This window comes from Tyto alba, unplaced genomic scaffold, assembly GCF_018691265.1.
Source record: "Tyto alba isolate M040663 unplaced genomic scaffold, T.alba_DEE_v4.0 Super-Scaffold_40, whole genome shotgun sequence".
Classification (NCBI taxonomy): Eukaryota; Metazoa; Chordata; class Aves; order Strigiformes; family Tytonidae; genus Tyto; species Tyto alba.
In genome coordinates this window covers 30,263,682-30,280,081 of record NW_024881316.1, presented here as the reverse complement: position 1 = coordinate 30,280,081, position 16,400 = coordinate 30,263,682, and the positions used below count along the sequence as shown (strand labels likewise).

General features: G+C 38.6%; 1 protein-coding gene across 1 annotated transcript in view; it reads right to left on the bottom strand.

Annotated features, from left to right (window-relative positions):
• Positions 1 to 4,673: 4,673 nt before the first annotated feature.
• TPO (thyroid peroxidase) overlaps positions 4,674 to 16,400 on the bottom strand; it is a 44,999-nt gene continuing 33,272 nt past the window's right edge. The window contains 6 exon segments of the mRNA XM_033009849.2: positions 4,674 to 4,834; positions 8,040 to 8,210; positions 8,714 to 8,922; positions 12,664 to 12,901; positions 15,124 to 15,294; positions 15,798 to 16,056. Of these exon segments, the coding sequence (XP_032865740.2) occupies positions 4,674 to 4,834; positions 8,040 to 8,210; positions 8,714 to 8,922; positions 12,664 to 12,901; positions 15,124 to 15,294; positions 15,798 to 16,056 (1,209 nt within the window).

Below are 16,400 nucleotides of genomic sequence, written 5' to 3'. Positions count from 1 at the left end.
AGCAAATCTTTAGGGAGAATAAAGTCTGCTCTCTCAAATTCCAGGTCTGTGGTCGTGAACTTTTTGTCCTCTTCTCTCCTCTTAGGTCCTGAATTCTACTATCTCATAGTCAAGAAATCACAGGCTTGTCAACCTCACCTTGATCTCTGGGAAGGTGATGAAGCAGCTAATCATAAAAAGCTTTTCCAGACACATGAACGGCAAGAAAATCATCAGGAGTGGTCAGTATGGATTCACCAAGGGGAAGACGTGCTTGAACACTTTGATAAGCTTCTGCGATGAAATAATAGGCCCGAGATATGAGGGGATATCAGTGGATATTGTCTACCTAGACTTTGGTAAGTTTTTTGTCACTGTCTTCTGTAAGTTACTCAAAGACAAGACGCTGATGTATGGGTTGGATGAACAGACAGTAAGGTGGATTGAAAACTGGCTGAATGGTTAGGCCCAGAACATGGTGATCTATGGAACAGTGTCTAGTTGGAGATCAGGAACTAGCCGTGTACTCCAGGGGTCAATAGCGGGGCCAGTCCTGTTTAACATCTTAGTTAACAAACTGGACAATGGGGCAGAGTCTACCCTCAAAAAGTTTCGAGATGACACAAAACTGGGAGGAGTGGCTGATACTCTAGTGGGTCGAGTTTCTATCATGAGGGACCTCAACATGCTGGGTAAATGGGCTGACAGGCACCTCATAAAGTTTAGCAAGGAGAAGTGTAAAGTCCTTCACCTGGAGAGGAACAATTCCAGGCACCAGTATATGCTAGTGAATGACAAGCTGGAAAGCAGCTTGGCAGAAAAGGACCTGTGGGTCCTGGTGGACATCAAGTTGAACATGAGCCAGTAATGCAACCTTGCTACAAAGAACGTTAATGGTATCCTAGGCTGCATTAATCAAAGTATTGCCCACAGGTTGAGAAAGGTGATCCTTCCTCTCTACTCAGCACTGATGAGGCATCATCTGGAGACTTACGTCCAGTTCTGGGCTCCTTGGTGCAAGAGAAACATGAACATTCTGAAGAGAGTCCAGCAAAGGGCCATAAAGATGATAAGAGTCTAGAACATCTCTCCTATGAGGAAAGCCTGAGAGATTTGAGACTGTTTATCCTTCAGAGAGAAGGTTCAAGCTAGGAACTTATCAATGTGTATAAATATCTGAAGGGAAGGTGCAAAGAGGAGCCAGGCAATTTTTAGTGGTGCCCAGTGATAGAACAAGAGACAATGGGCACAAACGGTTATACAGGAGGTGTCATCTGAACATCAGGAAATACTTTGTTACTGGGAAGGTGAAAGAAGACTGGTACAGTTTACCCAAAGAGGTTGTGGAGTCTCCATCATTGGAGATATTCAAAAGCTGTTTGGACATGGTCCTGGGCAACGGGCTTTAGGTGTCCTTTCTTGAACAGAGGAATTGGGCAAGATGGCCTCTAGAGGTGTCTTCCAACATCAACCATTTTGTGATTCTATTTGTAAGTACGAAGTCCCACAGAGCACCTTTCATTGTTGTCTTGATTACCTGTATCAGGAAGCTGTCAATTCTCTTCAAAAATCTCCCAGATTGCTTGTGCCTTGCTGTGTTGTCCTTCCAGGTTAAAGCGTGGTTAAAGTTCCCCATGAAGGTCTGGGTCTGTGAACTTGAGGCTTCTTTCAGTTGCTTGAAAGAAGGCCTCATCTACTTTTTCTTCCTGCTCAGGAAGTCCATAGCACATAGCTACTACAGCAGCAGCCATATTGCTCTGCTCACTAATCCTGACACTTAAATTCTCTACTGACTCCGGACCCATCCTAAGACAGAGCTGCATGCATTCCTTCTGCTCTCTCACAAAAAGTGCAAGATATCCTCTCATCACTTTCCTAGCCTGTCCTTCCTAAAGAGCCTGTATGTATCCATTGCAGCACTCAGGCCGTGTGAGATTTCCCACCATGTTTCTGTGATTCCAGTGAGGTCATAGACTTGAAACTACACACAGACTTCTCATTCCTCCTGGGTGTTCCCCAGGAATACATATCTGGGTTACAGTTCACATAATTTCAACATTGAAACTTGTCTTTAACATGAATTCTTCAGTATGTATGCCTCAGACGCCACTTCTTTAGAAGGTTTCATCTTCAGACATTGCCTCTTACTCATATTACTTAGGTAGGGGGTCCCAGTAAGGCAACAAAGAGGTAATGAGGTAAAGAATAGCTGCAATTGCATCCTTGAATCTAAGTGGGATGATGTATTTTAAAAGATTGTCAATATAAATTATAACTAAAATGTAATGGCTGATACTTTGTAGTGGCTTAAAGAGTTGTTGGCTGATGAATGCCACAATTTCAAATTGACCAATCAGTTTAAAATGCAGTTATGGCAGAGATACTGTAAAGCAAATCTCATTATTTCTACAGAAGAATGCAAGGGGGACCCATGTAATCACTTGCCAAATTTTACTAGTCATTCGTCAATGGACGTTTTCTTCCATAGCTTTAAGTTGTAAGAGGAAGTAATGTGTGTCATGTTGCAAAAATCATTATGACTGACCCTAGAGATCCAGCAAATCAATCTTTAGCATAGCATGCGAAGATGGGTCCATGGAGATGACAAACTCTTCTAGACACTGAGTTCTAAAAGAAGGCACTAAACTTATATGTTAGACAGACAAGGCCTGGGTGTCTGTACCTGCACCCATTTTCTTGAATTATCAGAAAGCCAATGAAGCTCAGAAAATCACATTTGACTTGGTCTGGGGTAGCGATCACTTGGTACAGTAGCAGTGACTATAAGCACTTTCTGTTTCCGCCCCTGAAATACAAAACTTACCTTATATTCGGAGCTGCTTTACATTCATGACAGTGCAGTGTTCTCATGTAATCTGTCTTTGTTGTGCTCAACACCAGTGAACTAATCTCTTTAAACTAATCTGAAGGCAGGTTTTTGTCTCTAGATTTAGAGTGGTAAATAAATGTAACCATGGCTGAATGGGTAAAGGAATAAGCTGTAAATAAAGATAAGAAACACCTACAAAGAAAGTATTTTTTTTCTCTTTTTATATGTTAAAAGGTGAAGCTTTGAATGACTAGTACCATTCCTTTTTAGTTTTATCCCAGAAAGAGTTGACCCTGAGGATTTTCATTTGCATTTGCTACACCAAGAGAGAGCTAGGTCCTTCTGGCAACATTCACTGTCACTGTTGGCAAAGTACTTCTGCAGGTGTACCTGCCCAGAAGGATGCCAAGTGCTGCTGTTTTAGTGCAGTCTCCCACTGTCCTTCACTCCTGGGCCTTTGGTGATCTCACATGGCCTCATGTAAGGTTTCATTTGAGGAATGAGGTCTCACTTGAGGGATATGCTCATGTGGTCCTGAACCACAGATGGAACACTGACTGAATGTACACCATATCATTGAAGACACCTGTTTATTTGCAAGAAGGTAATTTTTTTGATGAGGAATGTCCTGGTTGGTGCTGGACTAGAGTTCCTGTTGGTCTGGCAGCAGGAGGAGCTGCAGCACCCTGAGACCCCAGGGGCTCCCCAGGGCCCAGTGCCCTCACCTGTGCGCGGGGGCGGGGGGAGCACAGCTGGAGGGCTGGGCCCCGATTGGCCGATAGTCCATGTCACGTGACATTGTGCTCACTATATAAAGGCAGGAGTGGGCTGGGAGGGGCTGCCCCTTCTGGGAGTGTGGCTGTGGGGCCTTTGTGTTTTGGATCGCTGGCTGGGAGCAGGTGGGTGTCTGTCAGTGGGTGGTGAGCAGCTGTATTGTACATTACCCGTTGATCCTGCTGTCAGTGTGTTATTCTGTCACTGTTATTAAACTGTTTTTATCCCAACCCGCGAGTCTCCCTTTGCCCCTCTGATTCCCTCCCCATTCCCAAGTGGGGGGAGGGTGGGTGAGCTACTGTGTGGTGTTTAGATGCTGAGTAGGCTCAAACCACAACAGGAATTATCATCCTGTGTTTTCTTTGTGCAAATTAATAATCAAAGGACTGTGTAATCCCACATGCCATAACTAGAGGTGTTTGCTGAAACAGGAAACAAGCATTGTGCCATCAGTGAGATTCAGTTTACTTATGATAGCATGGCACACAGCGCTCAATATGCAAGATTTGAGTATTCTAAAATTTCTGTGATTCTCTTGGGCACTTTGGTAAAGTAGATATCCATCCACTTGAATTTGGAATGCAGGTTTTTATGGAGCTTTTGGCAGATCTAGTCACCCTTTCCCCAGAACAGGTATTGCTCAGCATCAGTGGGCAACTACACTCATACTCCCCACCTAAACCTTAAGACACAATACAGTTTCCATGCATGCTGAAAGGCTGAAAAGCAATAAAATGTGTAAATTATGCTAACTCTAACAGGGTTAACTGTTTTTCAGTGTAATAGGTGGGATTTGGTTAAGATACAGCTTCTGAGTTTAGATACTAACTGAGAGAAACTAAGATAGATTTGATCACCCCTTCATATGTGCTATCAGGAAATACTTAGTGGTTTATACATGATAGGAATTGAAAATTAAAAACTTACTTCTGTGTCTGTATATTTATTCAATACCTTCATTTACTTTACAGAATCTGACTGTATCCTTATGGCCATGACTGTGTAGAGATTTTTTACATATGTTAACAGCGCTTCAATAAATCTCAATTTTACGATTTTTACATCATTGTAAAACAGAATAGAGAAAATTTTAATGGACAGTAGTTTCACAAGCATTACCAATGCATGTTCTTCCATCTTCTGCCAGCTTGTTAGGATCAGTAAGGAGACATTTATAACTGCCTTTAGTGTTAATGCATTTAGCAGAAGGAAAGCATGGTGGATTAATTTCATTTTCACATTCATTGATATCTGTAAAATGAATACACACAGATCAATAATCATTACAATTTACAAAGAGAGATTATTACCTTCTCATCTACACCTGCTACAAGTATGCATAAATGAAAGGTACTGTATAATTCCAGTGACACATAGGTATCTCCGAAGATCCTAATTTTTACTGTTTAAAACATAAAGTTGGGGTTTGTTTGGTTTTGTTTTTTTTTTTTTTGTTTTTTTTTTTGTTTCTTTTTAAGATGAGAATGATGAAAAAAGAAATGTTGTTTTGTTAATCCACCAAAAGCTACAAATGACAATTGGATGCATTTTCAAAAGTGCAAACTGTAAACTTGAGAGCTCTTCTTGTATACATTTATGTCCTAAGACTTTGAGTTCTTCTATAAACTTTTTCCATACTGTGCTTTATAGAGATAATGAAAATAATAACAGTGACACAGTTCTATACACTTCTAGGCATGATTTTTAAGGAGTCAAGAATTCAGGTTAGCTTTGGTTACAAAATTTATAACAGTAAGTTGTGATATCACTGCAAAGATGTTTGTTCCTAGAAATGACATTATCCTGACAGAATGATGAGCAGATAAACAATTATAGTTTGGAAAATGCATATAAACATATTGTTCCTGAGGCCATTCAAGACATTTTACTCTCACATTTTGATTATGTGGAGTACAGTAAAGAAAGTACTCAGTGAGGGAAAGAATAGAGTCTTTTCCATATTTCTGCATCTTTCTTATTTCTGTGTAACATTTACTTGCAGGACTGGATTCAGTTGCCTAAAGATAGATGTCCAACATTGTTTTAGATAGTTTCTTATTGGTGCTGTATATTTGCCAGTTTGTTCAATGTCTCTGATGCGTGGTCCTGGGAAGAACTGCAAGCCCATATATGGGCTTTCAGTGTCTCCTCTTTTTGGTTATATTCCTTTCCTTACCTACCACAGTATTTGATCTGCTACTTGAAGCTAAGTAGCTCTTTTTAATCAGTATTAGAAACTGACCCTGTAGGAATGATTTACTGACTTAGTTTAGCACTGTCACTCAGACCACTTAGGGAATTCTATCATTGAAAATACAATCAGGTCTGATCCTCTCAAATTTTAATACGAAGCAGTAATCGTGTCCAAAGCTAGCCATCAACTGAGACAGTCCAAAGACTAATCATGCAAGGAATAATCTTAAATTTCAGAACCTTAAGAAACTCTAACTCACATAACACCTCTCTGAAGCGGGAAAATAATCTGTTGATCAGGATGAAGATTCACGAATAAGTATTATTCCCTTCAAGACTACATTTTGGGTTAAGTCCCACTAGCTTCGTTACAGTCTGTGAAGGAAAACCTGAACAGGATTTACCTGCACTGTAATTCAAATGTGCTATTTCAGCTTTTGCAGATCCATAGTCATGCTGTCTGTTAACTAGCTAACTTTTTTTTTCCACCACTAAACAGTGCATGTCAGATTTTACCAGACTACTCTACCACTCAAAGAGAGCAGTAATTTATTAAAGCAAAGAGAGCTATCTATCAAGAGTAAGATAACACTTAGTATAAAGGAAGGTAGTATAGTATAGCACTAAATGACTTCCTGAATCAATAGAAATGATTTCTGTCAAAGCCAAAGTTAGTAAGCGGGAATTAACAGCTCTCAGATTCCTATGCTTTTGCCAGCAGGCCACTCTGTCTTTTCCAGAGTAGCATATAATTTGGAAACCATCTGCAGAAATGCTAAGCTCTATCCTCCTCATTATACTGCTTGACTTATTCCTAATTTGCTGAAGATTTAAAAGAATGGGAACACATTGCACAGACATGCATGGAACAAAGTGCTTTCTACTGTAAAACTCAAGTATCATCTGCGTAAGTGGGTTTTGATGGTTTTCTTTTAATAAAGGCATTGCTTATTTAATATATGCAGCAGCTTGTTTTCCTATAGCAGATATACAGTCTTTTGTTTACATTACTGAACATATTAAAAGAAACTAGGACAAGGAATGATTCATTCATATTACTTATTTATTCAGTTTGCTGCCAGAACATTAATCTATTGAAAAGATTTTATTATAATTCATTTAACAGCTTTATTTCTTTGTATGGTATTTATGTGGGTGGAATTCAGTGGATAAATAGAATTTGAATAATGGAATGAGCTGCAAATTTCATTTGACTTCTTCCATACCAGGTATACAATTAGAATGAATAGTTTTCTATTCTGCTGTCACAGAAATACTGATAAGCAGACTTTATTGTGGATCAGCTGCAGCACTTGAATTCAAATTAATTTGCCACCATCCATAATATATTCCTAAATATGGCCTTTTCAGGTTTCGTCTTCTCTTATGTTTTTATAAAACTGAGTAATTTAAGTATGTGTGTATATATATATATGTATAAAAATATATATATACAGACAGACATCATTATAAACACACACATTTGAAATGTGAACAGAAAGAATTCATCCTTCATAGCTGCAAAGAGTGAAGGTCTTGTAATTAAATATTTGCCACATTCTCTTTCTTCCTATCCTATTGTATTCAACAGTAAAAATAAGGCAAAAGGAAAAGAGAAGATAAAAGAACAATTAAAAGAACAGAAAAGTATTGCCCTGAAATGTGCATGAAATGTCAAAAGGCAGTATCTTTTCACTGATTTTTCACCTGCTCTACATTTGTTCCTGAAGAAGTAATTCACTGATGATAAATCTTTTGGGAGAAAGGAGGTTGGAACTGAAGTGATAATTAATTTGCTTAATTTCACTTATTCACAGTATTTTTTTTTGTCACTTTTGCTTAACTTATTAGGATGATACATGAACTACTGGTGCTGAGCTTGCTTTGTATCTAGAGCTTCCATTGAAACAATAGTAGGAAAATTACAACTGTCTGTCTTACCGGTATGTTGAATGTAGAATGAAGCAATGTATAATTCTGATTTGCCACGTTTTCCCCTACTGGTTGTTAATTGCCTCAATTTTTGCTTAATTAGGCAATTTTTAGTGACATTTTCCTATCATCAACCTGATTGTTGAATCAGGATGGGTAGAGATTGAGATAGCAATTCTGGAGTAAAGGGGAGTTTCACATTATCATGTTACTGTATCTATAAACCCAGAAGGCTGACTACAAGACAACAGAGGAGGGAGTTCACTTCTGATGATCTGTGCTGGACTTCAGCTTTTAGAAAATTCAGAAACAACAAAAGAAAAATAGATACCTATACAAATGGGAGCCTCATAGTTCCATCCTTTATTTGTACATGTTAATTGCTCTTCTCCTTGTAACTGAAATCCATATTGACATGAATAAGTCACTGTAGATTTTCCAAATTCTGAACAGTATACAAAATCACCATTTTCCACACTTTTCGGTGTTCCACATATTTCCTCTACACACACACAAAAAGAATATATTACAAGATTTTAAAATATTACCACCTTACCCACATAAATGGACATTCTTTTTCATTATTTCTATAAATTAACTTCAGTGAAATTACTCACATGTTTTAAGGCGATCAAGAATTTAACTATTTATTTCTGGACAAGAATTTATATGGAATACCTCAGATTTGACTTACAATCATCGTAAAACTAACGTTATCTCTAACAGTATGTTCTGCAGAGTTCTTAGTATTTTCTATCTAAGCCTGTCCCAATTGCCATAATGTCTGGATATTTCACAAGCCATTCATGTTATCAGAGTGAAGTTGATAAACACTATGTTTTTACAGAGGAAGTTGAGAAAGACCTAGATCCCATTTCTAAGTAGTAGAAATACTAAAGATCTGCATCAGACCAGTAATTCAAGACCTGCCACAAGCAGTGTCAGTGCTCTAACTGCTAATTACTCTCCCCTCCAATCAGAAAAAATTGGCAAATACTAGGTTACCTTCCTGATAGAATTCTTGCCAAGCTTCTAAATTCATTCCAGGTATATCATCACAATGCTTAAAATCTTGTGGAAACTTTCCAAGTTGAAAAGCATCTGCTGGAACTTCAGAAATTCCTGTATTGTCACAAATCACGCGGGACAATGAGTGTTTTTTGAGTTCTAGCTTTTGAGCTTCTGTGAAAACATTATTGTTTTCCCACCAAAATCTGGAAAGATTGATAGAAACGTTTTGAAAAAATTCAAAGAGCTGATTATTTTTACTTTCATAGTACCTTATGTAAAGGAACAAAAATAAGAATTACAGCAAAATATAATAATGAAAACAAACACCATGATCTGCAGATTTACATATCCAGCTTGAAAGTGCTGAAAAGGCTAGTGTGAGTCTGATGTACTGGTCAACTCAGATGATGTATTAAAGTGAGCTGGTTAAAACTATTAATTATTCACATTTGCAGAATTGCTTTTCATTGATGATAAAGGGCCACAAGAAAAGTTACGATCTTGAGAGAAAAACCTGCAACTAATTTGTCTGAACTGAATGCTTAATCTTATGCACACTAGTATTCACTGTGCACTCATAAATTTTTTTAAGCATAAATTACAGGAGAATTACAAGGGTAGTCATAATAGATTACCCCATATCATAGCTTTAGAATTCTGCTTGCTATTACTTAATGATGCTATAAAAACAGGTATTGCTGAATACTCCTCTGTTTAACATGGAGTTCCTAATTTGCTAAGAAAGATGGAGATATGCAGATTAATTATAGTAGAAAATTGTAAGACAGTAATTGTGCTTTTGATCATGCAAAAAGGTAAGCTAAGAGGAATGGAAAGGACAGAGAGGAGCTGTTTTTTTAATTTTGTCATATCAGAAGTGCAGTGCCAGAACAGAACAAACAGTTGGTACTACAAAAGTGTATCTGTTAAATGATATATATTGAATATAATATATAAAATATATATGTGCACACACACATATATACGTATTTAAAGATAAAAATAAAGGGAAATAAAACACTGGGGAAAAATTATAAACATTTTGTACACAAAGACATGTCATGAATGGCAAAAAATATTTCTAGATAGTTGATAACATTAGTACATTAAACAGTGTTAAGCACTGCTAAACTGCTAAGATAGTTCCCTGTAATACTCAGGCCAATTAGGATTTTCCCAAATGCTAGGCAGGATTTTTTGGTAACATGTCCTAGGACCATTAGCAGTAGAGTATGGATGTGATCACACTGTACAAATTGACCTCAGGTTTAACACAGGACGTGGGCGTCTATAATATCAGGGGAACAAGGCTGGGGTTTCTTTAAAAGTCTGTGAGTTTTGTGTTTACATGTTTCTGATCAGAAGGGAACAGCAGTGTTGACTGTGGACTCTGTGAAAACCTGTCATGTATGCAACATATTGGTTTTTTTATGAGCTGCTTGAAATGGCACAATGCAAATGAGAAGTCTGATAATTCTGTTTATGTTCTGGGGAACATGAGGGATGCTAGTGTGCCCTGGAGGGGGGATTTTCAGGGCAAATTCGACTCTGCTGCCAACAGGAGTGTACTGTTTAAGTAAAGTAAGAGCATGTGAAATTTTGGAAAACTGGCTTTATTTGTAGGCAAAGTTACCTACAACAAGTACATACTTTGCCTGTATCAGAGAGGGAGGCAGTCTACAGGACCAGGGATGGAGTGAATGTCCCATACGTCAGCAGAACTGTGACAAAAAGTGCAGGAGAGATGGAGGGGTTGGAGAAAGAAAACACGAAAGACATCTTCCTCCTACCCCTCACCTGTACACTGTCTCCAAACTTTGCAGAGCATCCTGAAACCTCGCTGTTCATTCCCAGGCTCCTTCATATAGCCAAAGCCAACAGACTTTGCTCCATTCAGCTCTCCTACATCTGTCATTTCCCCTTTCATGTGCATTAAAACCTATTCTACTTTCATCACAAAATTCAGTTTTATCTACATTGCTTAGAAGGCTTGAGCAGAAAATGATCTTTTAATTTACTCAGCAGAGAGGTGTTTACTAACAAAGTCAGTCAATCAATCTGCATCAGGTGAGAAAAATTTTACAGGGTTAGGGTAAAAAAAGAAAAGAAAAAAAGAAAAACCCAAGAGATGTAAGCACCCCTATGCAAAGAAAGACAAAGTCAGCTTTGGAAATTTGCCCAACGGTTGTGAATCCCAACATCACAAAAATATTCAAAGTAGGAAGAGACAGAAAAAGAAAGTCAAGGATGTTGGAACAGAAACAATTTGTTCCAGTTGATTCGGCTGAGGTTAAGACAGTGCCTGGGTTTAGTACATCGGAAAAAGAAATCCCTTCATGTTTTGTCAGATTACTAACAAAAGATATTAAGGCTAACAGAATGGAGTTTAGTCAGTCAAAAATTCCACTTAGTCCTGATTTCTGAACTTAAATGAGTATGTTAGAAGAGATGCTTTGAAATCCCTGCTTACTGACATGTCAATTAGGGTATCTAGTAAGCATGTAGTGTTACTGGTGCAGGTGTAGATAATACCCATTACTCTATCTGACAAAGCACTGCAATGATTCTTAGATTTCTACATTCTTATACTTATTGTGTGACAACTATAGCATGTTACATACTTCTAACTTCTCTTAGTTCCATTAGTATCAATGACAGAATATCATTTCATGTTTAGTTAGCAGACAACAACTTTGTGACAGAAACTTGGGGAATTCTTTCATTACTAAAACTCTCTCAATTTGGATTTAACATATTAAATCATGCTTAAGTTTAATTAATACTAGTAGTATCATAAGATGCTGAATAATGGAAACAAGGATGGACGGACCTCTATAGATCATTCTTCCCCAGATAGGGTCAAGTATTCCTGTATGATTCAGAGAACTTTCAACCACGTTTCTAACACAGCTGAGTGGAATGTTTGTTGTCTATACAGTTTATGCTAATAAGATACCACCTTTATGATTAACACTGCTTTTTCCTGTGAGCTAATTAATTAACATTTTTTAAAGTTCAGATTTAAATTCTGCCTCGGATGCTTATTTACATAATGGTTTCTTTCCACAACAGTGACTTATGAGAGGAGCTAAAAGGTGAACGTAAGGACCAGAAGTACTTAAAACAACACTGGTAGCATGGTGTGAGCAGTTTAAAATTAGTCTTCTCATGAGATTCAAAATTAATGCCACAAGTACATGACGGAAATGAAAACAAGGTTGGTTTTATAATTGCTTCAGCAACAGAAGTAAGATATAAACTGCATCTTGTACCCCTTTGTGACCTGAAGCTGCACCACTTCTGCCTTCCTAGTGTGGGGGGTTGTACTGGCACAAGATCCTGGTGGCAGTTGTACAGGGTTGGGTGAAGGGACATCCTATGGAGTATTCAATGAGGCAATTCTGGGAGCGGTCTGCAGTCCCAGTTCACATAAGACCAGGTACATGGTGGGTTTTTTATCCCCTCTAGGAAGCCTGAATTACAGCTCTTTGCCTGTCCCTTCAGACTTTGCTGTGGTTGCTATGGAAAATGTTGAGATTCTTCCATTTCCTGAGCCCAGTGCAGGTTTCAGGGACTGGAAAGCTAAAAGCCTGAATAGTACTACATCCATCCACACAGAAATTAGCTACCCCTGCCACAATTAACTGCTGGTGGCATCTGCATTTCCACCAGGAGTGCAAGGTGGGACATCTCAGAACCATAGAAACAATCTCCATGTCATCTGGAATTGAGACTATATACAGACCAAAGAAGAATAAGCAGAAGCTCACCCAACAAATCTGAAGGAGCTAAGATAAAATGTGGAAGTGGCAGGGAATAATTTGCTTAAAGCATATTTAAGTGCCATATTGTCTTATATTGGGGGAACTAACCTCACATATCTGTAAAATCTCCATTGCTTCTGCTTTTTTACACAAATGATTCAACAGCATGAATAAACTCACCGGTCACCGTCCCTTAGTGCTTTCATTTGTTTTCCAATTATACACGCAAATAAGGGACCAGTTCTAGCTCCTGGAAGAAAGTCTTCTACCAGACCACCAAGCCAAACATCAATATTATTAGGATTATGGTACAATTCCATGATTTTTTCCGTGACATTGTGATTGGTTATTACTGTACTCAGGTCAGTGTGAGTTTCCAGTTTTGGTAAGTCACAGAATTCTCGCCAGTCATTATAACCTGTAAATATTACATTAAAGGAAGTTTAGACTTGACTGTTAAGCATGATATATGAAATTAATAAATTTATAAGCACTACATTCTGACAACCTTAATCATAGTTATGGACAGTTATGACTAAAAATAGGCTTATTATTATTGGTTAAATTGATTGGGGGAATTATGGCAGGATCTGAAAATACAGGATATACAATTGCTACATCATTTTCATGAATGAAAACAAAAAATTCTCCCATATTTAAGCAGTAAAAACATGATGATAGATAATAGGAGCATGCACTGTGTCTTGAGATTTCCAGACTAGGAATACAAGAGTTAGATGAAGAGTAGGCAAAAAGTGACCTCAATGAAGTTAGTAACTAAGGTACTTTACTAAGGAGAGTGTTCTAGGGCACAGTCCAGCTCTCTGGAAAATATTTCACATTCTTTTACATCACTGGAAATAAATTCCCTGTCTTGGATTTGAGTGAGTGGTGGGGTTTTTTGGTAGCAGGGGAGCGGGCTACAGCAGTGGCCACCTGTAAGAAGCTTCTCAGAGCTTCCCCAGCTCCAAGTCAGACCAGTCTCTGCACCAAGGCCAAGCCAGTCAGCTGCGCCTCTGTGATAACATATTTAAGAAGGGACCTGGGAGGAGGAGTTGGAGTTGTGAAGAATTGTGACATCTATGTGAACACCAAGGTCAGTAGAGGAATGGAGGAAGAAAGGAGGGGAGAGGTGTGCCAGAACAGAGATCCCACTGTGTCCTATGATGAGACAGCAGGGCGACCCCCCCCGCCACCCATGAACATATACAGTGGAGCAAACACTGATATATGGCCTATGGGGGGCCCCATATGACAAATTAAAGTGGCTGCACCCAAAGCCAGCTGGGACTCTGTAGGAAGAAGCAGTCCCAGCTGTTGTAGTTTGACACTGGGAGGATTGCAACATGCAAGGATGTCCCATGTTGGAGCAGCTCAGGAAAGGCTGCATCATGTAGGAGGGGCTCAAGTCAGAGAAAAGTTGTGGAGGACTGTGATTCATCACTCCTGTCCTATCTCAAATCCCAAACCTTGGCTTATTTTATCCTTCTCAGCACAGGGAGGGGTGGAGGGTGGGGAAGAGGGGAGTGAGTGGCAGTGTGGTGTTCAGTTGCTCTCTGAGCTCAAACCATGACACTGCCTTACCTCCCAACAAAACTTTAACTTCTGGTCTGGATGATCAAACCTCCATTTCTACCCTTGGGTAGCTGGGTCCTTTAAACTCCAAGCCAGAGTCAGACTTCATTTCTACTGTCCGGGGCCAACGACTTGTGTATTCCTAGCTGAAGAGTTGCACAGGTGATATGGAGAGGGTTGTCACCCACAGGTGTAATGTCATTTGGCAATCAGTCGGTCCTATGGGTAGGATGTTGGGCTCAGAGCATAGAAAGGCAGCCATGTTTGTTCCTTAGTCATGCAGACAAGTGATCTGCTCAGGCAGGGGTTTTTAGTTTTAGAAATTAAAAATAGAGGCCCTGTCTGCCATGCTTAGGATTGTTTCCTCTTCTCTCAGAAGCTGTGGCTTGCTTGTGAGAGGTTTTTACACAGAACTGGGAACTTACTGTATTTTTTAACAGCTGACACAGTCAAATTGAACTAATCTCCAGCAGTCTTGTTCTAAACTGGTACACCCATGGCCTGATGGGCTAATGCTCCCTGACTGTTAGTTCAGTCTTACCCTGGGAGGACTGGAGTAAGAAATACAGTGCAAAAAACAGGAACAAGTGTGTAGTATTTCTAAAAATGAGGTGCATAACTAACTAAGCCATCTACACCACTCCTGGAGAAATCTCAACACCTTTTACAGTCATTAGAGCCAATGAGGTTATGTCCAAGTTGGCCTGTCCCACAAGCTGGGTCAGCCTGCTCATGGCAAGTAGCTGCTGCAGGCATAAATCCCGTTCCTCTGGAGCCGGTTTCAGCAAAACCAATCCTCATGTACCTACGCTGAGAACACCCAGATCCACTCACTAGTACTGTCCTTCTAAATTCCAAACTTGACAGATTATCTTAATTTCAAAGGCTGTGGAATATGTTGTTTTCATCAAAGTTAAAAATATTAACAATTTATATTTTAAAAGAGTCTTAAGTTACTTTTCCGATTGCATAAGCTATTATTTAAAAGCTTACAATTACATCCCAAATACAAGCAACTATAAATGAGTTACCAGTTGGAAGAAAAAATAAGAAAAATCAGTAGACCTGGGAGTCCATGATCACGGCCACGCTGTAAATTTAATGATGCTAAATCAAGTGAACCATTATTGGACAACACAAACAGTTTTTCTGTTAACTCCTCATTCAGAAGTTGGTCTTGCACCTGTAGTTTTGCTGAATGTGCTAGAAGACCCCTTAGTAAAGGATCCAAGCCTCCTTTGAAGACAAAAATAATATAATGTCACAGCATATATATGAACCATATAACTTTATTAGCAAATGTGAATGCATGCATGTTTCTATGTTTTTTAAAAATTGACCAGATAGGATTTTGCATTCAAATACATGCAAAAATCTTCAGGTTGAAATAGAAGTAATAGTGCTATGAAAATGCTCCATATTCTAATTCAGGTCTAAAAAACTTTGTAACCTGGTAATACATTCATCCACAAAAAAGGAAAATATCTTCATCATCGATCATCAGTCTACTGTCAGTCTACCAGACTGGCTTAATCTGAAGAGTAACTTTTGCTTGATTCAGACAACTATTTAACTCAGAATAATAATTCCAGTTCATGTTAGTGCTCCGGAACCTGTTCAACAACTTAAATCAGTGAGGTAATTAAACAAATGTTCTTATTCCTAATTCAAGATAAATAACTTTGAAACGTGTTACAATATTCTGGAAAAAAACCCAAACAGTTTAAATAAAACCATACCTTCTTTAGTGAGCCTCCAAGGACTAAAGAAAACTTCATGCAAATGAAGATTTGGGAGTTCAGGATCATCTAAATACTGCTCATTCAATCGCCTTACTATTGGTTGGATTGTTGCATGACCAAAACGAAAGGCAGCTGTTGAAAATACATTAGAAACTGTAGGATTCTTTGTGGGATTATAACCTGTATAAAGGCCAATATACAGATTAAAAGCATCTGGACCAATGATTTTGGGAATGTAATCTCTTAAAGTAATAATCTGGAAAAAAAAAAAAAAAAGAAACATTAGAAACGTTTATGATTCAGCATTTTTATAGATGAATAATAATGATTTCCAGGCACTAAATGCCTTTTTCTTTACTCATCTATAGACAAGCATTTGCAATGACTAAGAACAATATTAGTTGGTAAACAATATCAGTCTTATTTTGCAGTAAAGGAGACAAATGACCAGAGAGAATCAGTGGCACAGCTCAGTACAGTGCAACAATCATGCCCCTGTTAGCTCCTACCATAAATTCTAGGCCAAATCCTCTTCATCAGAGATTATGAGTGTTGCCTATTTACAATCCACGAGGGTAATCCAGCTCACAGGAAGTGTGC